The sequence below is a fragment of the Hirundo rustica genome, chromosome 4 (genome assembly GCF_015227805.2).
Source record: "Hirundo rustica isolate bHirRus1 chromosome 4, bHirRus1.pri.v3, whole genome shotgun sequence".
NCBI lineage: Eukaryota > Metazoa > Chordata > Aves > Passeriformes > Hirundinidae > Hirundo > Hirundo rustica.
The window spans coordinates 48347737-48374161 of NC_053453.1; the positions used below are offsets into that span (position 1 = coordinate 48347737).

A 26425-nucleotide genomic window follows, 5' to 3' on the forward strand; every position below is an offset into this window, starting at 1 on the left:
AGCTGATGCTAAAAGGCAGTGCACTCTTTTGGCTCATATCATACTAATTTATCAGTAGAGGAATGTTGTAGTTAGATCTTATTATTGAATGCCAGTTGCAGCTCTTTAAATATAAGTTACTCTCTGCTGACTTCTGTATACAGACTCTTTCAACAGGGGAGATTAATTTGGCTGCAGTACTGCATCTTTTTTTGAATGGTTTTTGTTTTACACAACACTGCTATGTTGTGAATTCAATAAACTCTAAAAATATCTCAAAGTAAACTACAGTAGTCTATTTAAATGGACAAACTCCATAATATCGTTGCAGCATCATTAAATTTTTATTACTTGCTCATTTACTGACTGATTCACAACATTCTGTCACTCATAATGGCTATTCTGGTAAGCTGGGAGGTTTGATAGAGAGGCAATAATAGATACTACACTAGGTTCTGGAATTAACTTGCAGTTTTCAACAGCAACCACTCTTATCTCTCTAATCCAGAGGGCTGTGGAATGACAAATGTCTTCAAGTATTTCATTCAGTGCCTTAGTACACTCTGGTTTAAGGGAAAATCATACATCTTACCAGGGCCTGAGATAAAAAAGCCATATCACACAAATATCCATGTCCTGTGTTTCTGTAATAAAAATGATTGCTTTAAAAAACAGATTAAATGTCTCTGCTCTAGCTCCTACAGATTGATTATTACAACCTGACCAAGTTTTATGGCACTGTGAAGATAGACACCATGATCTTTGGGGTGATTGAATACTGCGAAAGAGGTTCTCTGCGGGTAATGAATTTTAAAGGTCTCTTCTGCCCCCAAATTATCAAATTTCAAAGTGAGAAAAGAATTCCCCATCTCTGTGTCTTTGACCCTCGTGCAGCAGCCATGGACTGAGCAAGTGGTGGCAGGTTTCTGATTCTAAGTTTCCCCTTGCGCGCTTAGTTGTCACCATCCCTCCCCAGGTGCTGCTGTCACTTTGATGGTTCTCAGCAGCAAGAGGACGAGGTGAGGTAGAGCCAAGGAAAAGTACAGGCCCAGGACACACTAACAGCCAATATTTGTATTGTGTCTCCTATTGGGAGCATATAGGATATAACTTGTTCTTCATTTTCCAAGCTGTAGCTGTTGTCTCTGCTGATGTGCTTGTGTACCCCAGAGAGTGCAAGGACAGAAAAAAGAATATTAGTAAGAGAGAAAAATGCCAAGTTGTGCATTATAAGGGAAAGCAACCTTTAATTTTTGTTTATAAAAAGAGATGGTAAATTGATGCTGGCAAAAGTATGGAAAGATTTATGATTTATTACTACCAATATTATTTCAGTGCCAATCATGAAGTGGTAATCATTTGCTCTTCTGAGGGCATATATTGTCTCTGCTTCTGTGATCATACAAAGGCTGTCATCAGTAGCAGTGGTCTCTGGAACAAACTCACAGCAAGGCAGCAAAATAAGTTATTTTTTGGTAAACTGGCATACTCATAGAAGTTTACTTGTATCAGTGGATGTCATTGTGGCTGAAACAACTGTAAATGACTGGCAGGCAAAGATAAAGCAACAGTTTACTTTGAAGTTGTAATGCTAGCAGTAAATTGGTAGGAAATGGACTGTGAGCATAAAACATGGAAGATCCTCTCCCTTCCTCTTGCATAACTTCACCATTTGTTTCTCAGCTATTTTGTGTTAGTAAAGACTTGTTGGGAAGACCAAATTCACAACCTATTTTTAATTGCAGAAACCCCTCTTTTCTGTAGCCCACACTTTTCTAGCTCTGTGTAAACTTAATATATATTTAATATTCCCTATTTTTTGAGTCAACTTCTGTTCTAGTGTATGTGTTCTCTATAAAAAGCAAAGTTGCTGGCTGAAACGCATGCAATTTGTATACCCATATCTCATCTTTTGCTTTTTCCCTGAAAAACTTTTCTTCTCTTGCCAGGATGTTTTAAATGATAAAATATCCTACCCTGATGGCACATTCATGGACTGGGAATTTAAAATCTCTGTATTGTATGATATTGCCAAGGTAAGTGGACTGCTGACAGTGCAATGTAAATCAGCCTGTCCTGTCTTGCAAAACTGATTCCCCTGAGGAGTGTAGCTCTCAAGGTCTTTTCTCTAGTCTTTTCTCTTCTGGGGACAGGTATCCAAGGCAGGAGAAGCCAGTGGCTTTTAGACTAAAGGAGGAAATAGGGGCCAGAATTGGCTTAGGGCTATTTATAAATAAACAAATGAAGTATTCCCCAAAGAAATGTGGGCCAAAGATCAGAGGTTTACAATCCGCTGACCAGTGGCACTGATACGCAGGTCTTATGCAGTCATGGGCTCTGCAAAACACACTTCTTTGTGGTCTCAGGTAAAGCATACAGAGCAAAACTGTATTTTTTCAAATCATAGAATTATTCTAATGTCTATTCAGAGATGGGACCAACTTTTCTAAACAGTTTATGTACCATCCTGATTTTCTCACTAGATTGAGAAACTCCAGTTTCTCACTACGGCTGTCCATTTCAAGCAGTTTGAGAGGGGAAAAAATTAATCTTGTACAGAAATCAAGGCTGGTTTTCAGTAGCTTTTAGCAGATCTTTGCTTTTTAGGTCCTTGTGGTAGGAAAAATCAATATACACAGTAAAGGAAATTCTGTTCTACATTAGAGACTTGTAACTGTTTAGCTAGTAGGTAAGGAACCTTTGTAATTCACTGGTGTAATAATTCATTATACTCTATAGATAATGTAGAGAATCCCCTCTGTCTTTTTGCTAGTGCTCAGCTGCTCTCCTCTTCCTATTGCTGCTTTGCAGTCCAATGGTCCTCCTGTTTCCCTACATGCACCAGTTCAGATTTGGTCTCCATGATGAGTGACTCCACTGTGTCTGTTCTAAAGAGATACTGAAAATCTTGTGCTTTACTAAAGCCCCCTTAATCCAAATCGTAACAGTTTGTTTGCCTTGTTAATGACTTTCAAGTTCAGTTAACATTCAGGTAAAATTTAGTTTAACAGCAGAGGACTTTACCTTCCTCCTTAAAAATATCAAAACCCAGGGTACTTTTTGACCCTTTGCAGTTCACCTTCAGATGTTTCCTTAGAAAATAAGGATACTCTCTCCATTTATGAGGAAAGAGAAATCACATTCCCTCTGATGGGAATGACCAAATGTCCAATGACTGCGTTCGTACTGAGACTTCACAGCCAGTCATTTTCTGCACCATTGGTAAAGGGGACATGGCATCTGAGGATGGATTGGGACATGGCACCTGAGGATGGATTGGCACACAGCATCTGTTATATGGAATGGCTCCTGAGCATTATTAGCTGTGTTAGTAGAGACGGTTCACAAACACTTTATGAAAACTAGTATATACTTAGGAATATCAGGAAAATTACTGTTGTTTGGATGATCTGCCAACCTCTCCTATTCCTTGACTTGATACTGTGGTGAAGCTTCTGAGACCTACACATTTCCATGAAACTCTAGTATTGCTTTTTCCAAACCATATCTTCTAAACCTCTAAGCACCTTGTCTATATTTACTTGAATGGTTTTTCTTTTTAAAGACGTAATTTCACGGCCTCTCAACTATAGTTCCTCTCATCTCAGTATCTATCCTTTTCAAGTCCAGCCACAGCTCTCCAGGCTGTTAAAATACCTATGACCAGGTGCAGGAGTTATTTTGCCTTCCTTTTGTGATGCTTCTTCCTCTCCACACCATCACTTTCATACACTCTGCTTTTACCATGGCCCAAACAGTCCTCATACTATGCTCACATGAGAAGCTGCTGCATTTGTTTCTGAACAAAGGTTGGGTTACTTGTATTCCCTGGTACAAATAGCCAAGCGATGACTATTCTTGGAGCAGTCTCTAGTTCAATAGAGAAGGTGGGGTGGCCAAAGAGGAAGCCCTAAATGTACTGTGTTTACTTCCCCCCACCCTCACCTTGTCTTTGCTTTTTGCTATCATAGTTGCCTCTAGGATTGGTGGGACCACCTTGTAGCTACAGGGGTTTGGCCATGTGACCAAAGTGCTCTGATGAAAAATTTGATGAGAGGGAATTGCAGTAATCAAGCCTTGTAGTTATTAGTGCATACACTGTTGTTGCAATACTATTTATTAAATAAGTGCAGGATATTGTGCAAGGGATTGTAATCTTGCATTGTGCCAGGAAAAGGTTTGTCAGCCAGAACTAAACCTTTGCTCCAAAGCAAAGGTTACAAGAATGCTCAAAAATCTGGAACTGTTGTACTGAAAGTCATTATAAATTTTGAAAATCACATTGTGAATTTTTAATAGGTTCTGTGTTTTCAGGTAGGTGCATAGGATAGTGGGAAGGAAAGAGGAAAATTTTATCAGGTAGATCTATAAGACCTTTGCCTCCAGAAATTGTTAACAAGAAAGCATTGGGATAAGGAAATCTAAATTACCTTTGCCTGTCATTTGATGCTGATACTAAATGGGAATTCTGCTGCAGTAATGGGAATATTTTGTGGCTAATGAAAGCAGGAGCTGGAAGAAGGCACTGCTGGAGGAAATAGGGCCTAAAGCAGGCAAAACATCCTGGGTAGTGTCATCAGGGCTGCATGCTAAAAGCTGCTTAATCAAGAAATGTGTTCCTTGGGTATAGTGTGCTCACAATCTCTGTAAATTTGGCATGGTCTAGATAGGTCCAGGATAACCAGTCCAACAACATTCTCCAGAGATTGCAACTTTGCAGGCTGCTTGTGTCTTAGACATACATCTGCTCTGCCCAAAACTCAGCTCATATCTCAGTGATCTCTTGTAACATTTGCTGATCCGTTCCCAGCTATGGATAACCCAGTGTATGAAAATAAGATCCAGCATGTCATACACTGTATTCATGACCACATGGACCATGTAACCTTGATGCAATTCTATCTACCAATTGTACAAAAGGATGAGCTATACATGTAGGAGCCTAAGTGGAAGATCATTCAGAGAAGAAATTAACATATATGACATATGACAACCTGTTCAGGCTTCCACAGGATATAGATTGCGCTTCATATTCTGAGCATGAAGAAAAGAGGACTATAGGAAGAAAAGCAACCAGCAGTAGGTTATGTAGGTGTGAGTTTAAGTAGTTCAGAAGAGTGAGATGAAACAGAATAAATAATAACAAGAGGGTACAAATTAGCATACCTACTCCCTTTTTCAGTTGACACCTACTTAATAATGTTTTTTTTTTCCTGCTGTGCCTCAGTGCTAGCCCCTTCTCATGTATTGCACCGTATTTGAGTGTCTTAGACTAAATCAGATTATTTCAGAGGCGATGAGTAAAAAGGGGCAAGCTACACACCTCTGTATGCCTGTGTGTTTTGTGAGTCAGGAGTGTGAATCTCAGGAAATAAAGATGAAACTGCATTGGCCAGGCCTCATGCTCACTTCACGTTTAGCTCACGGACAGATGGTATGTATTGACTTATACAGAGAAAACCATGAACAGTCAGGTCAGTAGAGATTTTTATGACTGTCTAGTCTGATCCTCTGTTTGATCTAAGCTCTAGTGCATCATCTGACACTCTCTGCATTGGCTGCTCTGGAGCCCTCTGCTTCACAGTTAGAGGATCTGCTTCAAGTGTTTCAAATGACGTCTCTGGTGTATGGTAATCTTCAAAGATGATACAGACATAAGGAGCAATTCCTCTCACACCTCTTGTGTCTGTTGGATGAACACAGTTGGAAGCACTTCTTTGTGTGACATTCTAAGAAATCTATATTAAATTTACCAAAAAACATTTATTGCAAGTGAAATTAAAACTTTTATGGGAAGAAATATGGGAAGAAATTTCCTTAATTAATTGTGTTCTAATATTGACAAAACCAAGATGCTATGTCAGATTGTCGTTTAGTAAGAGGAAGGATGGCCTCCTATGACATGACCCACTTCCTAATTTCTTAACACTGACTGTTCCTAAGACCTTGGAAAGTCTTCTTTGTAAAATAATAATATGAAAGGGAATTGAGATTTATGCATATCCATTGCAGATGAAGTCCATCTAATTACTTGCGCAGATATTACACTAATATTCACATTCTTGTTGAGAATGGTAACATCTGAGTGTCTCACATGTAGCTGTGCTTTCTTTCTCTTTTATTCTCAACCACAGGGGATGTCTTACCTGCACTCAAGCAAAACCGAAGTCCATGGTCGACTCAAATCCACAAACTGTGTAGTAGACAATCGCATGGTAGTGAAGATCACTGATTTTGGCTGTAATTCAATTCTTCCTCCAAGGAAAGGTAAAAAAATGTCCAACTGGACTCTTTCTTCATGGTTTCCAACTCAGTGGAATTTTCTTATCTTCATAGATGAGTAGGGTCTAATTACATCTTGTACACTGTACAAAACAATGCAACTTTGATTCAGATTATATAATATAATCAAATTATATAGTTTTAACTAAACACAGTGAAAGAATTACTAGCAGGTAGCAAAAGAAATTAGGCAGTGTGAGAAGGAAGGAAAGATGAATATTCAACTTTAGTCTGGAAAATATAGATTTCACCTGTCATTGAGATGTAAGATACATTTTTAGTATTTTTAGTATTTTAGTATTTTTAGTCCTTCATGCAAACAGCTCTTTTCAGCAGTAGTACTGATACTGTGTGAAGAAAAAAAGGAGTTTATTTACCATAAATCCTGTAATTTATTAGATACATGTGTTATCACAGTGCTCTGTGATATCATTTAAACATTAACAGGCATGACTCTGATAATCCTTGAAGAAATCTGTATTGATATGTAATGATAACTCTGTTTCTTATTCCTTAGTTAGGAATCTAGTAATATATATTCTCAACCAGATTGGAATAATATTAATGGCTTTTCTTTACATTTTCTATTCACCTCACATTCATAGAATATTTCTGTAAAATAGAACACTCATTTATACTCACCTTTTCCTTCTTACTAGATCTGGAATGAAAAGATGAGCCCATCTGAAATGACGTCATATGAATCCGTAGAGTAGAGCTTGGGGTATAATAGACACAGCACTGTGCTGTAAGTGCAGTATATGACCTGAAAACAAATTGGTTGCAACTGGTTTGGAGAAAATTTTTACATTCAGACACAAACATACCCAAGAGTAGCAATAAGAACATAAAAAAAGACTAAGAAAATGGCACTGAACATAAATGTTCTATTAATTCTTAATTTTACAATTTTAAAATTTAATTTTATAATATTATTCTTGTTACATTGTAGTGTATTTATCTTCTTTTATTGCTTGTAAGTAACTGTCTCGGTTTGAAAAGACAGGTATCTGCTAGGGAGAGGCGGGGCCTCTCTAGGAACGGGGAATTCCAATCTCTTCCCTCTGTGTTATTATAATTTGGAAGATAAAAAAGGCTTTTTCAGTCAGAGCTATGGGGAAAGGAATAACAGTCCTTTACTAGTAAATATAACAGGACAAACAAACAACAGCAATAATAATAAATAAATAAATAAATAAATAAATAAATAAACAGGACCAAGTCTCACAAGTCCCGGGCAGTCTGATCCCTTGGAACCCCGAGAACACTAAGCCGAAACGGTGGAAAAACTCCGGTGCTGATGGCTGGAAATGGTGGGTTGTCCCGGCAGGCAGGGGGTGTCCCGGCAGGCCAAGTGGGCAGTGCTGAAGAAGCCGTGACGGCTGGACCGGGGCTGACCCAGCTCCAGCAGGGCAGGCGAGGGGCTCTGAATTCCTGGGTGCTCCATCAGATGATAGAATTCCCAGGACCAGACCCTCCGTTAACAGTGGACTCCTCAGGCAGGCAGCAGTCGCCCGACCACCCTCTCTGAGACCCAGGGCAGAAGAGACTGCCCTCAGCTAGCAGAGCCCCTGAGCCTTCCCCTTCCCCCTAAACTAAGTGATCTACTACCTTTTGTGTGGGTCAAGTACCCTTTAAGCATCAGTATTTAGTCTCTTAGCAACTTATGGGGGGGAAAAATTCTATAGGAAAACTTAACCCCCAACAGTAACCTGTGGCTACACAGTCTATGTGCTTGAAGAAAACTTGCTGTTTCACAAGACATCCACAGATTCATTGTGGATGTTACAGCCTAATATCATAACACTGTCTTCAGGGTCACCGTGTTCAAATCACTGTTATGGTATGTCACCAGCGGGTCACAGCTGTTATACCATGGCAACATTCTGGTTTTGAGGTAAAATGGTGCTCATTGCTCTAGAAATACAGATTAATAATTTCTATTGAAAGCAAGTAGTTATGAGCAAGTAATACCATCTCAGGCTCAAACGCACTTGAGAATTATTTCAATAGCTTCATGATATCAAGGCCATTAGGAAACATTACAGTCTTCTCATCAGACACTGTGTATAAAAAACTCCTTGCATCTCCTAGCTCAATAATTTATGGCTCAGGGTTTTTTAATTATAGCACTGGCATTCCTTGGACTTATCCAGATACATAGGCTATTTCTAAGAAGCCTGTGAAACGTAGCTAAGAAAAGCAAGTTCATTGCCAATAAACATAACTTTCCTGAGGTATAAGAATTCACATCTACAGTGGAAAGTAGCAGGGTCAGCAAGTCCCAGAAAATGGAAAACTACATCAGAGGTTTATCTAACCTGTATTGATGTCAGCTTCTCAAGAAAAACCCTAAAGCAGGAAATACACAATACCAGTGGGCTCTGGATTGGATATGAAAAGAGTAAAAGGAAATATCTTTATAGCCACTGGCTGGTCTGAGAAGGATCACCCTTTTTGCAATTACTTTTCTCCATTCCCTTTTACATCATCCTCCATTGCCATCTGGATCCTCAGACCTGTGGACTGCTCCTGAGCATCTGCGGCATGCTGATGTATCTCAGAAGGGTGATGTATACAGCTATGGGATCATTGCCCAAGAAATCATCCTGCGCAGAGAAACATTCTACACCGGACACTGCCGGGACAACAGAGGTAATTCCACATATTTCTACTTTATTGCAGCCTTCTGGGATGGTTGTAGCTGTAACTGGCCTATTCTCCATGTTTTGTGAAAGGCACTGTCTCTGATAACTGCTTGAACAGCTGCTCCTTTCTCTTCGTGGTGATTGAAGAGCCTGTTTGAAGGATCTCACTGTGGGGGCAAGTGTCCCTACTTCTGTAAATAAATTTGCATTGAGTTTTCTTGTTCTTTCTCTTCCCTTCTCACCTGGAGCACAGCATTGCAGAAGTTAATGTTGTACAGTGCTGTCCAGGCTTCCTGTAACATTTAAAGACCTCAAAGGTTTTTCTATTTTGACTTGTAAATAACATGTAATATGCAATTTATTTTAGGCAGCATAAGTCAGCATTGTCAACATAGAACAACAAAAACCCAGCTGCATGACACAAGAACAGTTGGCATTTAAAAACTGGCAATTCAGACTTCATTCAAGCTGGTTATAATTAGCTTTAGCAATTTAACTTCTGTCATCTCCTCCTGTAGTGCATCTATTAAGCCCTGTATTGTGCATTTTGTGACATTGTTTTTGAGTGGCTGTTGTGGTTTTAAGTCTGGCTGGGAATTAAGGACCATGCAGCTGCTTGCTCAATGCCCCCCCTCTACCATCCTTCCCCCTGGTGGAATGAGGAGGAGAATCAAAGTAAAACTTATAGGTTGAGATAAGAACAGTTTAACAATTGAAAATAAAGTAAAATACAATAATAATGATAAATTATAGTAATAATGATAATAAAAAGGGAAAATCAAGTGATGAATAACGAAATTGCTCAGTACCTCCTGACTGATACCAGACTCCCCTTCCTGATAGCTGATAATCCTCCCTTCCAGGTAACTTACCCCAGTTTATATGCCAGGTATGACGTTTTATGGTGTTGAATATCTCTTTGGTCAGCCTGGGTCACCTGTCCCAGCGATGCTTTCTCACAGTTTCTTTTGTGTACCCCCTCACTGGTAGAGGACCTGAGACAAGTTTAAAAAAAAATTAAAAAAAAAAATCCTTGGTTTAGGGTAAAGACAGCGTAGCAAAATAGCAAAACATCAGAGTGTTTTCAACACCATTCTTATTCCAAATTCAAACCACAGCATGCTAAGAGTTTCTGAGAAAAAAATGAACTATGCTAGCTAAAACCAGGACAATATCAACCCATATCCAGCCCAGTCAATCCCAGTTCCCAGAATCCAGGCATTATTATATACTAGAACTGACAGATAAGCATGTGTGGGTTTGGGATTTTCCTAGCGACTAACAACAGTTACTAACAACAAACTTAGACATTGCCTTTACCTCTGAGTCATTCTGTTAGATCTGCCTCACATTTGTTAAAACATTTGGAGCAGCAGCTTGACAGCCTAATAGCTCTTTTACTGAGTCAAATTTGAGAAGAATTTCTGGGGCATGTTCATCATCCTACATTATTACAAATCTATTTGGGGAAACACAGTTTTTGACATCACAACTCTATTATACAAATGTAGATCTAGACAAGATTAGAAATGGCTGTTCCCCTTAAACTAAACTTCTTCAGGATTCCATGCTTAATGAAAGGTAGAGAAAACAAAGCCTTTCTATTCCTATTTCTTGGGAAGAGGCAGGCACAATCCTTATGAATGCAAGAACTTTACAAATATTGCCAAGATGGAGAAAGGAAAGTGCAATGCCCTACCTTGCTCATTTTGGCTTGTAAAGCAAATCCATTACAAATGACATTGTTTTAACTGCTTGTTGAGCAGTTGCAGTCTTTCTGTGTTGTATTAATGGTTATTAAGTTAGCCTTAGACATAGTGTTTCCTGGCTTTTCTGAGAAGTGGTGGCATCCTCACTGCTCTGTGTTTGACTCTGGCTGTCACAGTGTCATAAACCTGGTTCCTTGTTTTATCTTTGACCTGTATCTTAACATAGTATTCTGTCCTTTTGGAAAGGCTGTCCCTTTCAAACAGCATGAGATTAATCCATGCAACTTAAAGAATTTGTAGCACCTAAGCTAGGTACCTAACAGCACCTAAGTAATATTGCTGGAGATGGTTACATATTAGTATGTGAGGTAAGACAACAATAAATTTACTAGGTGTGAAATCTGTTTGGTAAGTCTGGGTCTACTTTAACTTAAAAAAAAAAAATCTGCTTTGTAAATTTCAGCTGAAATTTTACATTTTTGATTCAGAGAGGAGATTGTTTTCTCCATAAACCTTTTTTTCATAAAAACATTATTAGATGTCTAAGATACATATTGCTTGTCTAATGACTTCTGGTATTATTCTTGGCTTTTGTTTATGCAAGTTGAGTAAAAGGTGTTCATCAGTTCATCAAATTTCATGATAACAGAAAGGAATTAGTTTTATTGCATATTGCTGAAGTGGCTCCTCATTTAAATGTCTGATTCACTCATTAGCCAGGACAAGCAAGACAGTGAACCATACTTATTCAAACACTTCTGCATTTTGTTTGTGGCATCATCTAACTTTGGAAGACAGTAGCTCAAACTTGGGATGACCATTAATTTACAAATATCCAAGAGAAAAAGAAAGGAAAAAGTACTAAATTAGAGTCAGTGATAATGGACAAAGAAATGTCCCTGTTATATGTTAGATTCATTTGGTTTTTAAGTCATGAGAGAAACTCTTTCAATGGCTAGGCTATCAGAAGTTAGTTTCTGCAAATTAGAAGACATGATATTGATATTTCAGGACAACTGATATTACTGCTTCTCCAGGCTTAAATGACAGCATCAAGGACTGTGTTTAGACTTTAAAAGACTTATTTAATAAAACCCATACCTGAGCTCCATCCACCAACTTAAAAAAATTAAACTTTACTTTCAGTTACTCAGTGAGCCAATTTTCTTAACATGAAAATATGTGTCAATCAACTTAATGTACAGTAATATTGCTGCTAATGAGAGAGAAGTCCCATTACAGGTATACAGAACTGGATTTCTAATGCATAGAGAGGTAAGTAGGTCATAGTCCACTGACATCTCTGCAAGAAGCTGTTCCCCATCTGGTTACTCCACTCTTCTGCAGAAACACCTAATTCACTGCGTAAGACTGTGAAATCTTGCCATGTACCGATGCTCAGTTCAAGCTGCCTCCTTGTTTCACTACTTTCTGCCTCTGACTAATTGCAGTGTTGCTAATAGGTGCTGTTACTTCTTCTCTCAGGTGTGTGTCCAAGCATGGAAATCCAGCACATTCCTCCTGCATACATGAGCCCTACACAGACTTTCCTGCCTCCTAGCTCACAGAAGACTTCTCAGCAGTTTCTCCACTCTATAGCACTTGGCAGACTCAAGTTTTCTGCTCCTTCTCTAGAGTGCCATTTCTGTACCAAAAAGTTGGAAGCTGCTATATAATTTTGGGGTGATCATGTACATTGGGCATGTTTAGGCATCTGTAGCTACCCTAGACCAGTGCAATTACAAACCTTCCTCATTTCATATGCTTCCTTCAGTAAAATTGTATCCCAGATATAATCAGACACTACTAATAAATAATCTGTTCTGATTCACAGATCCCTTTCAATTTCCCTTTGCTTCAGAGGTAAAAAATTACTTCTTTTTTAAACACCACTCTTCCCCTGGAATTCTTGAAGTCTGCAGGAGAAAGACAAAGGAAGATGTTTTTGCTTTAGCTCTCTCTTACTGTGTTTAAATTGAGTTGTGCAAATGCAGCGTGATTTTTGATGTGTTCAGAGTCCAAATAACTTTCACAGAATGGGTTTAATGACTAGGAGTACAAATGAGTTAACAAACACGATGTTTTTAATCCATTAATATTAATAGCTTAGTTTTAAGGAAGTTAAGCATCTGCAGGATGATTTGAACTGCTCTAATGAGCGGCATATGTCTCCACACTTTTGATCAAGTTGCAATAGGCTTTTCACCTTTTTTTTACTATAATTATACTTCATCCTGAGAGGCACACTAATAATGCTCAACATTCATTTGGAAAGATGCCATAGCCATGTCTACTGTGACAAATACATACTTATGTACATTTCTATTAATTTTGCTTTCAGGGGCTTTGGAGCTAACTTGTTTTGGTCTTGTGTCATATATTTAGAAATGCTCTAAAGTTGAAATTCACATCAAAATGAGGGAACTGTCATCAAGACTTCTGTTTGTAGAGTATCTTTTAACGTCATAGACTGCTATACACAATGAGTGTCCTTCTTGCTTTTTTGTTTAAAACTTTGATCTTTTTCGTGTACCAGAGAAACTTTACAGAGTGGAGAGTGGCAAAGGAGCAAAGCCTTTCCGACCAGACTTGACCTTGGAAACAGTGGGAGAAAGACAGATGGAAGTAAGGCTAAAAATTAATGAAGCCATTTTCTGGGTGAAGGGTGGAACTCCTGGCCAAACTATGATCATGAGAAGGTGAAAACTATGCATTTTATGCCAAATGCCCTAACTTGTGGGAAGAAATTGCATTCTATAGTTGTTACCAGCAATGTGAAATATGACTCATGGAAATTATTTCATTGGAAAGAAACAGACACTTATATGGTTCCACTCTTCTGACCTATTTTAGATATCCTTGAGATGGGGATGAATTACACCTCAAGTATACCTCTCTCCACTGATATAGCCCCTGTGGCTTCTTGCTTGGGTGAAAATGTCTGTATTGTAGATATTCACATATTCAGCAATCAACCCCATTCTTTTTTGGCTGAATCACCAGTTTCAGAAAAATCCCAAACATGATATTGGAAATATAATTACCCCAGCATTTACCACCACAGTCAGTAACTGTGTCTGACACCAGTCTGCAAGACTGGATCCATTTACTTGCCTTTCATTTGTGTACTGCAAATTCAAGTTAAGATCATGTCACTAGTCATCACAGAGTTAAGATGTCTGCAATGAGTGCTCTAACCATAGGTTAGTCACACAATTTAATATGTTGCTAGTCAAGAGTAACCAGAAATTCCCTAATGAATTAGTGCTGTCTAGCACTACTCTCTGTCTATATCCATTACTCAGGTGGACTTTTCCTTAAATTTTTGTTTGAAGGTATATACACTAGTGAAGAGCTGCTGGGAGGAAGATCCAGAGAAAAGGCCTGACTTTAAGAAAATTGAGAGTACTCTGGCTAAAATATTCAGGTGAGCAGCAGGGTTTTTTAAGATGCTCCAAATTCCTCCTCTATTGGAAAGCTTATATTTTTAAGTGTGTAAATTGATGTGATTTTGATTCAGTCAATGGAAAACCCTAGTGTCTTCACTTAGAACCTCTTTTATTCTTCAGCAGAAAAGTAGGTGAGCATGTGCATATGTTATATATACATACACCTGTGGACAATGTACTAGCTGAGTGAGGATAAGATGATCACCATACCTCAAACTGGTACATTATGAAAGTGGCAAACTAGATAATTAGGGATTTAAACCAATCAAGAAATTCCCTCTCTGTCTCTAGCCAAGAGTTAGATAGTGACTCATGTCATTTAAGTTTTAGTAAATGAATGCACAGAGATGTTTGAATGATTTGAAAGTTTGGATGGCCCCAAACTGAGCTGACTAGAAATGTTGAATTGTAACTTACAAGAAGTATTAATTGGAAGGCTTTGGTGGTACAAAGTTGTGGGAAAATAATAAGGATCATAGAGGGATAAACCCTGAGGGGTTACACAGGCCTTTCACCTGGACAAAGCTGCATTGTTCCTGCCGAATTTTGTCTGAATTAATTATTCCAATGACCAAACTGTGTGCTTTTAATCAGTTCTCCTGGTGCATTGCTCCCCATTTTTTAAGGCTCTCACCATCAACAAACCCCAACAGTATCATCATTCTTCACTTTACATGGGCAGGACAACTGTACTATGCATAACTGAATGTATCAGCTGAATAATCTTTCTACAGCTAAATATAGAGGCTTCCTGGTACAGCTCCTAAGCCTCCATTCTACAAAAGCAAAGAGATTGCCTTTTGTCACTTGCAATATGGTGTTCTTCTCATGTGGGTCTAAGATGATACATCCCTGATATAAAATTTGTTTAAAGTAAGACTGATTTTGAAGTCCTGTTGGATACAATACTAATCTGACTCTTCCAGTCAGCTTGGTCCCAATTACTTTCAGACTGCTTTGGTGAGTGTAGGCTGCCCAGACAAAAACAGGTTTGAGTGGATCATGTTACCACACTTCTGCTTCCAGGGGTTAGTAGGCTTGAGTCAGCGGGATTTTGTGAGTAAAACTAGTCTTAATTCTTCTGGCTGAAGTCCCCATCTAAACGTGCAATTTTCTACCTATTATTTTTAGCTTCCTCTCAGAATCTGAGCTTCTCAGTTACTTTTTACAAATGAATGTTCCTGGGTTGCCTAAAATAATCTGGAATTGACAATATTAGCAGGGTTAGGTGATTGAAGGGTGCTTTGAAAATTACCAGCTCCAACTGACAAGTGTGGATTACAGACTTTCAAATCATCTACATAAGGCCTCATTTAGATAAGCAAGCAAAAGAATGATGCACTTGAGGCACTTTGTGTTCTAACTACAGGAAAGTCAAACACTGGAGAAGTTTTCTGTTCCTGCTTTTTTGCCTCCTTTTAGCTGCTCCCAACAATTTACATCTATCAGTTGCTCTTCTTGACTCCTGTGTAATTCTGTTATTTACAGTAATTTCCATGGCCAGACCAATGAAAGCTACATGGATACCCTGATCCGGCGTCTACAGCTGTACTCCCGGAACTTGGAACACCTGGTGGAAGAAAGGACAGAGCTGTACAAAGCAGAGAGGGACAGAGCAGACAGGCTGAATTTCATGTTACTTCCAAGGTAACTGGCCACGAGGCTTTTCGCTGGCATTTTATTTACATACATCTGATTCTTACAGAGTAGGGGATAGGATTAATGTTTATGTTCTATATCTTCCCACCTAATCTAATCCTGTGAGGAAAGAAAGAAGAAGCAGCTGTCCATGAGCTTTCCGCCCTATAGAGAGAGTAGAGTTTCATGCCAAGATGGTATTGGGACCCATTATCTTGCTCAACATCTCTTCATGCACAGGATAGTATCCCCCTTTCCAGTAGAAGCCTCTCTTTCACTGCCTTCCAGGGAGCACAGATCTACAGTGATCCCACATCACAGAGCTCTGAGACCAGGACCTTGCTGGTTAGGAGTGTCTTCAGCTGAAGAGCAGGAAAGGAGTCCAGCTTCAGGCTGGGATTCAGCAATGCAAGAGAGGGGCTGAGGCTGGCTGGGCCATACTGGGTTAGATGGATTCTTCAGAGTCTGCTATAGGATAAGTATTATTGACATTCTGATATTGGTAATACCAGTAATTTTGGTATTGCACACATTTGGAATAGTAAAACTATCCTGGTATGTCATTTTGAGGGTATTTCAGTAGTCAGGTTAGAGATTTTATGACTCCTCCCCCCCCCAACACACAATTTAAAAAAAAAAAAAAAAGTGTTTGTTCAATCCAGTTTTGAGGAAAATCAGGAATGATCTGGCTGTATAGACAGTGCAACTAGGAATTAATGTCTCCTTCTACTCTTTCTTTTTCCTACCACACTGTTACTATGTCATTGTATATGGAACACAGCATTGTGCAAAACCTATAATTTTCTGGGTCTCTTTCAGTTCCTCTCTTCTAATATCACCGCTAGGAACAGATATTTCCCTGGATTTAAAATTGCAAGAAAAAGAAGGTCCCTCTTGAATAGACACTGACTGTCATAGTATTGAATTTTTCTTCCATAAATTACCAGACTAAGATATCTCATCTGAAATCAGGATGAGTTGATGTAATTATTACTATGAAATTACTTCTGTGCTGGGAAAACAGAAAATATATGTCTTTTCTTACTTATTGTATGGGTAGAATATAGGTGTACATGCCAGGAAGTTCAGAATTTCAGTTTTAAATTTGAGTCAATATTCCTGTTTCTGACCTTATCTAAGAAGCTCAGTTGCCTGTGTCTCAGTTTCCTCATGGCTATTCATGCACTTGGGTTTTGAAAGTTTGTGAGTTCTTTTGAGGTCCCTGGTTGAAAGGCCTTATGGACATCTAAAACGTGATTACAATGGCAGTTTCAACAAACTATTTAATGTTTCCTACACAGAAAGCAATACTGTGATAGGGTTGCATGAAAAAATACCTTTAATAGTAAACACTAGTCATCTGTGTTCCTGCCTTCTCTATTTCCACAGGCCAGTAGTAAAGTCTTTGAAGGAGACTGGCCTGGTAGAGCCAGAGCTGTTTGAAGAAGTCACTATCTACTTCAGTGACATTGTTGGCTTCACCACGCTTTGCAGATACAGCACCCCTATGGAGGTGGTAGATATGCTTAATGATATCTACAAGAACTTTGACCACATTCTTGACCATCATGATGTTTACAAGGTGATTACCTCTGTACTTCTGCTCATTTACAAGCAGTGGACACACAAATCAAATTGCATGATGTGGAATTGGGAATCTGCCTTCTAAACAAAGCAAAAGAGAGGAAAACAGGTCAGGATTACTTCATTTAAATATGCTTTCACTGTGCCTACTTTTACCAAATTTTCTACAGTAGGTGGTCACACATTCATTAACTGGAATGTTTGGTATAGTTATAAACACTCATATACCCAAATGGTGTCACCTACCTTAAACTAATCAATCCTACTCTGAGGGGAAGAAATGTTTAGTCATGAACAAGAGGATCTGATAAAATCTTTCTGCTTTTAACTAAAGATGAACTTTTCAATGTCTGGAAGTAGTGAGTTCTGATTTTATTTCCACAGGTGGAGACCATTGGTGATGCTTACATGGTGGTGAGTGGTTTACCGAAGAGAAATGGCAACCGGCACGCAGTGGACATCTCCATGATGGCTCTGGACATCCTCAGCTTCATGGGATCTTTTGAACTGAGACATCTGCCAGGGCTGCCTGTTTGGATTCGCATAGGAATTCACTCTGGTATACAGTAGCGCTAGATCAACAGCGACAGTGTTGTTGCCTGGTTTTGTACAGAATTAACACCCATACAGGATCTGGTAATACACCATACACAATTGCCCTCCTCATGAAGTATCAGGTTGAAAAAAGATATTCATAGAGGAAGAGTAGCAGAAGTAAATAAGCGACTGTTTTGCCCCTGCTGTAGTGAAATAGCCCATAGCCATTAATTCACAGCCTAAGTCAGTAACTAGGATGAGCAACAACCACTGTTCCTGGTGTGATTAAACCAGTTGTATCAAATAAGCCTTCACAGATTATTTTTCTCTGACTGAAGTGGAGATCAGTCATGGCCAGCTATGCTTATCTAGGCAAAAAATGCAAGCCTGTATTTTGTGCTTTTGGAGGCAAAACTTTTGTTGAATCTGTGTGGGACTTAATGTTTTAATTTATATATAAAAACACTTTTTGTCAAAGGGGAACTCCAGATAGCACAACAACTTTGGGAAATTCCTCAACCACCTCAACACCAGCTGCCAGGGGAGGAACACATCAGGGAAGGTCACCGAGGCACTGGGAAGCCTCTTGAGACACCACTATTTGCCCTTGCATAATGAAGGTTGTTCTATTTTTCTCTTGCTTCCAAACCTGACAGTTAATAAATGTACTTCTTTTTTTCTGCACAGAAATTTTGCTTACATATGATTAACACTGTGCAGCTGTGTCCTTTATATGATCTTATTGGATTATGCAAGAAAAACAGAGCTAGGCTAGGTTTGTGTGGGAGATCACAAGATACTGTGGGAAGTGAGGTAGAAAGTATTGCCATTGGTGAGGAATGCCAAGTTCCCCCGGGCTCTGCACTGCTATGCAACAGGTGGAACACCTTCCAAATAAATCAAGTCTCTTGATTCACCCTTTTTATCTCTCTGCATCCCATTTCTAGGTCCATGTGCAGCTGGTGTGGTTGGAATAAAAATGCCTCGTTACTGTTTGTTTGGAGACACAGTAAACACAGCTTCTCGGATGGAATCCACAGGCTTGCGTAAGGATTTAATTTTAGCTGTCAGTGTAACAGGACCACAGGCTATTGGTTAGTTTGTGACTGAAGTGTCTGTTTTCAGCTGAGAACAATTTATTATCAGCTTGCAGAAGTTTTAAAGATAAAGAAGCCATTTTTGTTTTGATTACCAATTATTTAATTGTCCAAAGTGACAGTGGGCACTTCACTGGGCAATGAAGAGTTGTTCCTTGTTTATGCTTCAGTCCTGGTAACTGGGAGTTTGTAGGCTGGTTCACTGCCTGAATTCCTCTGGAAGATATGATATTTATATGTCTGGAATTTAGTTTTACTCTATAAACCATAGATTTTAGTTTGACCTAGAATTGTATTACAGTTTTGTTGTGTAAATATACTGACTGTGTATTTTAAGTTGAAGCAATTATGTCATCAACTTCACCATTAGGGAGCTGTGGCAAGAGCCAGTTTTTCATCCTTCTGCCCAGTGTCTTCACATTAGCATTCTCTATATAGGTCACTCACAGTTAGTCTTTTCCCTTTTGACATCTAACTACTACAGATACCATTGTCACTTGTATTTCAGATCAAGGGCTGTACCAGTTATTCCTGCTTAGATATGCTCTGTAGTGGAGTCATATTTTTCATACAGCAGTGTAATTGCTTCTCATTTAACCTGGCTCTCAGAATTTATGATGATAACAATTGAAGGAGCTTCTGTTATAGCACCAGTTTTCACATATACTTAATGTATGTGAGATGTTTCCAAGCTGAGCTTTCATTGTCTCTTTATTTTTTTAGCTTTAAGGATTCATGTAAGCGGTTCCACAATTAACATCCTGAAAAGAACAGACTGCCAATTCCAGTACGAAGAGAGAGGAGAAACATACTTGAAGGTAATCTTTACCATGTGCAAGCATGGACACAAAGAGGAGGAATAGTAAAAAGTATTGTACACCTGAGAGTACCCCAGAACTTAATTAACAGCTGGAGAACAAGGATTACTGATCAATTGGTATCACAGTCTCTAGTGGTTGAAGACATTTCTATAAAGACAAGGAAGGCAGTGAAGAGCCCCCTAACTCATACATTAAAGAAACATAAAGATGTGGAGAGTAAATGAAATATACCATTTGGAACAGAAGATTGTAGAGTGAAGTAATCAGCTGAAAGGGGAAGCTGAATCTAGTGTTAAGTTGTTAATGCTCTAGTATCTACCAATCCATTTATTTCAATCTATTACACTTCTCTGTCCTTGAGAGCTGATGGCAGGCAGCACAGCCTACCTCTCCCACAACTTGTGTTTCAAGTTATGGAACAAGGAAGTGAGTGTGCAGCTGCATCTCCCCCTTTCTTCTTCTCACATCTAATTTGTAATCCCTTGCTGTTAGCACCAGTTACTGAAAAGAAGCAAAGGCAAACATAGAAATGTGCAACATTATTTAAGTAAATTAACTACAGGAAATTGCATTCTAATCCCAAAACTGTGCTTTCTCTTCTTTGTCATATATATAGGGCAGAGGAACAGAAATCACCTACTGGTTGACGGGTACTGAGGACAAGAAATACAATCTCCCAACACCTCCTTCTGTGTAAGATGGTCTTTTTATAAGAAAAGGGAGGAGAAATTACCATTCTTTGCACTTTAGCCTTTATTGTTCCTCCTTGGCCCTTGTGGATTTTTTATACATTGAATTTGCCTCCAGTTGTTAGAGGCTTAAGTCTATGTGCATATAAACATGTAAATATTCATTACATGGGACTATGTGTGTGCTGAAGGTTGTTTGTCTATATTTAGCAGGTTCTTGGCTTTAGAAAAGGGTGTAAGGCTTACAGAACAAGTTGCTGATGTGATAAGAGCAAGAGATGGACAGGAAGATGAGAAACATGAATATTCCCATGAGTTTAGTCCTAGTGGCACCCATGTGTCACACTACAGGACGAGGATAGCGAGAACTGAGTGTGCAGCTCTGTAGTACCATGTTATGCCTGTGAGCTCTTGTGGAGGAATTTGTAAGAGGAATGAAACTTGCAGGATTTCAAGCACTATTCTGCTACAAGAGGTGGGCAAAGTTACTGTTGTACTGCTCAGGAATAAAGTCTTTAAGAATTAAACAAGAACTCACTTTCTAACATTTAGAGAAGTTATCGGTAAAAAAAAAATATGAGGTTCGTGTTCTGGAACTGAGCCATCATTTTGCATTAGAATTGAATAAAATATAGCAATAGTGGAAGTGATGTTTTTGAGCAACTATGCAAAACTGAAGTCAGGATAACTCGTTGCATTTTTTTAGTGTATATTTTGCATATGAGTACCTCTTTATTTCCTGCAAACTCACTAAATGTGGAAGTTCCTCACTTTCTGCTCTAAACATCTGTGTACAATCACTCTTCACCAAGTGGGAATTTGTTGTAATCTGCTTTGAAATGACAGTGTTTCATTACAAATTGAAGCAATAATATTGCAAATTGGTGTTTGCCAGATACGTGAGGATCCCTTGTCCTGAAACACATAAGTAAATATTACAGCCAGCTTCTACTGTAAGTTTTGAGTCTTACACAGTGTGTCCTTTGTACAAATAAAATTCTCTGTCCATTTATTCCCTAAGAGAAAAGAGGAGATTGAGCAGAATATGAGGGTTTTCTTCGGGAATTTGCAAAATAGAAATAATCAAAATTTTGATCTGCTACAGAATCTCATGAGCTTTGTTATTTTTTAAATGGAAAATACAAGTGTTTGGGCTGAGCAAGAAATACTGTCAAGACTACCTCACGATACACCTTTTTTGTAAATGCAGAACTTCTTTTTTAAAATTAATATGATCTGTTGAGACTTCGAGAATTATTGAATTGGAAGTCTTCTCAGAGGTACTATTAAAAGTACCTCTTGAGCTGGATCACAGTGATGTTTTTTTTTTCACTTCCTCATATACAATTGCCCCTTAAAAACTGTCATATGTAGGGTACTCCAGCAAAAACCAAATACACTGAAGAAAGTTCTGAAACAATGGCAACTCCATTACTGAAGGTTACTTGAAGTTGGAGAGTTAAAACCTTGTTGCCAGTAATTGTGTTGAGAGCTAAAAACTATTTTGATTAGGATTGAATCTAATTTGTGTCTTCCTTTTCATGCAAGTGATCATGACTTTTTAAGGTCAATAATGACACAGTTCCTCAGACCTCTTGTGCAAAGACAGCGATCCATACTATATGGAAAACTCACACGAAGATCCTGACTTGTGCTCCCAAATTCAGAACTGGAATTTGGTCCTGCCCACACTTATTATCAGTAGTGTGTGAATGTCATTAAGAAAAACATGGGAACAGAAATGTTTAAAAATCTCTGGGACCCGAGGATCACTAAAAACATGTGAATCACTGATTTTTTTTCCCCATCTTGTTGATTTTAGGGAGAATCAGCAACGGTTACAAGATGATTTAGCAGAGATGATAACCAATAGTCTTCAGAAAAGGGAAAATGAAGGATCCAAGGCACAGGAGCTTTCACGGGTAGGTAGCTACCGATCAGGTACCCTGGAATACCTGCAGCTGGTCAGCACAGACGATTTTACCACGTATGTTTAAAACTGGATGTCTAGTGTGACTCAAAAAGCTGCAGCAACTCTCTGGACAACTTAATGTGGAGGCTGGAGGCTTATAGACTCAGAGAAAAAAGAAAACACCTTTTCAAGCATCCTATTTACCGTCTGACCTGCTATCAGTAAATCATACCTCTCTTCACTGTAACATTGAAATTGTTGGATGACTTTGTTAGGACACATGCAGCATGATTTAGGGTAAATGAAAGTGACTCCACTGGAAAATAGTGGGCGTTTTTGTTTTAGTTAGTTTTTAGTTAGTTTTTTTTTAAACTGTGATAGCCTGTTCAATAATCCACTTCTGAAAATATTCACAGCAAAACCTTAATTTGTCATGATGTTTAGATGTTGTATCTAATTTGTAATTTTTATTTGATGGAAGGTTTGGTGTAATATATTTGAAAATATAATTAAATATATCATATGTAAAACCTGAATATGTTTCTATTTTGTCTCTTCTGCCATTTTCCTCTGTGTTTCACGTGTTTTCTTTAATCAAGCTGACTTTGTTCAAGAGACAACACTTCTGTTATTTACATTGGGAGATTATTCCAGAAGTATCGTTTCTAAAGTTTATCTGAATCTCCTGGGCCTGAAAAATGAAACTGTCATTCTTGCAAAACAAGATACTTTCATATCTTTTCACCACTTCTGCTTCTGCCCCTAAACCAGAACTGAAACAGAAATTAAGGAAATAAAATTATCTGGACTTCTTAACCTCAGACCTTTTCAATTCAACTTTGGATGCAGTTTTACAGTCAAGCAGGTTTTACTCAGATGGCTTGTTCTTCAACTGACACCATGGCACTGATATTAATAAACAGCTTTAAAAAGCAACAAAATCACAGGGGCCACATGTAAAAGAAAATCTGCATTCACATGAAGAAATAGCATCTAGTGAGTGAATAACCTCTGCTTTTGCAAGGGCCTTTTGTGCATTGTTGGCTTTCAAAGCAGAACTACTTCCACTATTGTCAAATATTGGTCAGTATTCAAACAATAAAATTGGTGCAAAGTCATTATTTTATAATTTTGAACATCATTTTTGCTGAACTAAACAACATAAAAACAATTAAAAGAAAGTAATCCCGTTGCCTCTGTTTTTTCTTTTTAAGAAAATCTGGCTTTGTAAGAACACACACACATACTCATCAAAAGAACAATGTAGATGTAAATAGAGCTGAACTGCAAAGATTACTGGAAAAATTAAATAATGAGGTTCTGTAGGGCTTACACTCTTACCTAATAAGTGTAAATTCCTACACTCAGGAACATGATACAGAAAAATAGCAGAAAGTGTGTACCAACAGCTGTCACATTATATATAACTGATCTGAAACTCAAACTGACATTAATACTATACCATCCTCTGTGTCCTAATGGAAACATTCATTGGGATGAGGATAGAAAAAAACCAAACCCTGATGTGCTAAAACTGGCATGTATTAAAAAGAGTATGGGTACAATAAAAAGATAAAAGTCTGCTGTTTCCTACGTCATGGTCCCAATCAACAAGCTTTGTGTCTGTGTCTGGGTTCTTGGGTGTGACTGCTGCACTACTGGGCACTGCTGGGCTATTCTGGTTTCTGTAGCTGAAACACTCAGAAAGTGTAACTGTAATGTAGTGACAACTGCTGGACTCATCAAGCCTGAAGACGACTACTATGATTAACTCAAGCAGAGCTGTTCTGATCTTTGAAGTGATAAAAGTGACCTAACCTCTCATTTTAAAGAAGAGTTTTATGGATTCCATCCTTGACACCCCTGAGATACAAATTATTTTAGAGCACGTCTGCTGACATTGATTGACAGAATTACTTTAAAAAGTGCTTCATTTTCAGCAGCCCTTCTCTTTCCAGTGTTCTTCAGATAATAAATTTTGTATCATTTTGTGAAGAGAAGTGGTTACCTTAGCAATGAGTTGATGGATCCATCTTCTGGTAGATTTCTTTTTCACAAGGTTCTGTCCCTGCACGTATCTGTTACCTACACATCAAAATAAAATCAACTTTGACTACTCTTTTAAAAAATCCTGCTTTCTGATTTGAATGTCTGTTTTTTTCCTTCTCTCTAAGTGAAAAATAACCCAGAACAAAGCAGTGATAGGTATGGAAGGATCCCTGTGGCCTGGAGATACAGCGCTATTACCCTGGGCTTGGGGCCAAAGCTTGCTACTTGGCCTGGACGGCTTGGGATGTGACCTTGTAATATGAGGCACCGGTATCAAATTCAAACTGTCTCAAAACACAAAGTCCAAATAATGGCCCTTTTTGGATAATGGCAGAATATCCAACACTGGGTGAAACAAAAACACAGTGCCTCAAAATGGTCTGAATCACGGGTGCAAAGGAATACCCCACGGAAAGTTGTCTTTTTCTGTAAACCCTAGAAAAAGTTCTGTCCCTCATTTCTTCTGCTGGGACACACACAGCAGTTGCTGTTCCCAACAGGGCTAAAAGCTGCCCTTCCTGTGATGCAAAACGTATAGTTTGACAAGGCATCGCCCAACTCCTCTTTTGTCTTTTCGGAAGGGTTTCTTTGTAAACCTTCGCCCCTTTTAGGTTAATAACCCTCGGGAAGTCCAGGGCCCCCCGAGGCACTTGCCAGGGGACCCGCCTTCACTACCCTGTGGGGCCGGACCTCGGCCAGGAGTGATTCCCACACCTCAGCCAGGCCTTGGGGTCTCCAAACCGCTATCGGAGCAGGAAAGATGCCGCCGCTCCCGGAACATATCCCGGCGGCCGGCGCGGGGAGCAACCGTCCCCGGCAGGGCCACCTCCAGCACGGGTTGCCGCGGCGGGCGCCGGAGGAGGCGGGGGCAGCGGTGAGACCAGCCCTAAGCGAGGGAACTTCTTAAAGTCCCGCCGCCTCCCGGCTCTCGGAGGAGGCACGGGGCAGCGGCGGCATGGGCCGGGCGGGTGGCGGCGTGGGCCGCTGCTGCTGGGCGCTCGTCCTCCTGCTGTGGACAGCGGCGGGCGGCCGCGCAGGTGAGGCGAGTGGGGACGCGGGGGGTGGCCGGCCAAAGCCCCCTCGACGTGGTGGGCGGGACGAAAGGAGGAATCGTGGCTGCCCCGCCAGCGTCCCCAGCACCGGCGTTGCCGGGCGGTCGGGAGGGGTAGCCCGGACCGGGCTCGGCTGCGGCGGAGACAGCGCGGCGCTGTCGGAGCGGAGAGAGGGGCCCCGCGCCCCCTGTGGCAGCCGCGCCTCGTGCTGCCTGGGGCGCGGGTGCGAGGCCGCCGGGCCTCCGCTCCCCAGGGCCGGCCCTCCTAGGCCGGGCTGCCTCCGGGCCCCTTAGGGGCTGCTCCGGGGGCACCTGGTGTCCCGGCGGCCGGGCCGGCCCGACCGTGCTGCCTCGTGGGTGTTCGGTACCGGCACTTTCTAAACACCCGCCCAGTTCCCAGAAGGGGCGCGGGGAGTCAAACTGAGGATCCAACAAGTGGGAAATTGCTTTAAGCTCCCAGCCGAGCTAGTTTATCAATGTCATGTGCAGGCACGGGAATCGTTCAGGATGAAGACTTCGTTGTTGCGCTGTAGCCTACAGCACGCTTCAGCTTGTGACTAACACAGTGCTACCTTGTGGGTGTTGGTCACGGTCTGTGCTTTAGAACTCATACGGAATCCCAGAGTACTTTAGGTTGGAAGGGACCTTAAAGATCATCTTGTTCCAGCCGTGCTGTCTCGGGCGGGGACACAATATCTCTCTCTTGTGCTGCTTTCAATAAATTCTGAGGGTTTTAAGGGCTGCATTCGGTGCTCATCTTCCAGGAGTTTCCCAGTTAGTGTACTAAGTGCCACAAACCAAGGAGAAATTTGCACACATTGAAACAACGTAACAGTTGTTACATTACATAAAATTTTATGTGTGTATCTTTTTGTGGGCAGTCCTATCTCATCGTGCAGACATACTTTTAAAACTTTACCTGGATTGGCAAAAACTTCAATAAGGAGGACAGAAGGAAGGGTCAGCTATGAATTATCTAG

At 39.9% G+C, this 26425-nt stretch overlaps 2 protein-coding genes across 2 annotated transcripts in view; both read left to right on the forward strand.

The window, feature by feature from the left end:
- Positions 1–22544, forward strand: part of GUCY2C (guanylate cyclase 2C) — a 52208-nt gene extending 29664 nt beyond the window's left edge. The window contains exons 15-27 of the mRNA XM_040061875.1: positions 675–779; positions 1929–2015; positions 6114–6246; positions 8779–8916; positions 13155–13243; positions 13954–14045; positions 15556–15714; positions 17095–17287; positions 17674–17848; positions 18774–18872; positions 19647–19741; positions 20361–20437; positions 22256–22544. Of these exons, the coding sequence (XP_039917809.1) occupies positions 675–779; positions 1929–2015; positions 6114–6246; positions 8779–8916; positions 13155–13243; positions 13954–14045; positions 15556–15714; positions 17095–17287; positions 17674–17848; positions 18774–18872; positions 19647–19741; positions 20361–20437; positions 22256–22430 (1617 nt within the window). The 3' untranslated portion in view covers positions 22431–22544. The remainder of the gene's footprint in view (positions 1–674; positions 780–1928; positions 2016–6113; positions 6247–8778; positions 8917–13154; positions 13244–13953; positions 14046–15555; positions 15715–17094; positions 17288–17673; positions 17849–18773; positions 18873–19646; positions 19742–20360; positions 20438–22255) is intronic.
- Positions 22545–25297: 2753 nt separating this feature from the next.
- PLBD1 (phospholipase B domain containing 1) overlaps positions 25298–26425 on the forward strand; it is a 39370-nt gene continuing 38242 nt past the window's right edge. Inside the window, exon 1 of the mRNA XM_040063174.2 lies at positions 25298–25431. Coding sequence (XP_039919108.1) covers positions 25350–25431 — 82 coding nt within the window. The 5' untranslated portion in view covers positions 25298–25349. The remainder of the gene's footprint in view (positions 25432–26425) is intronic.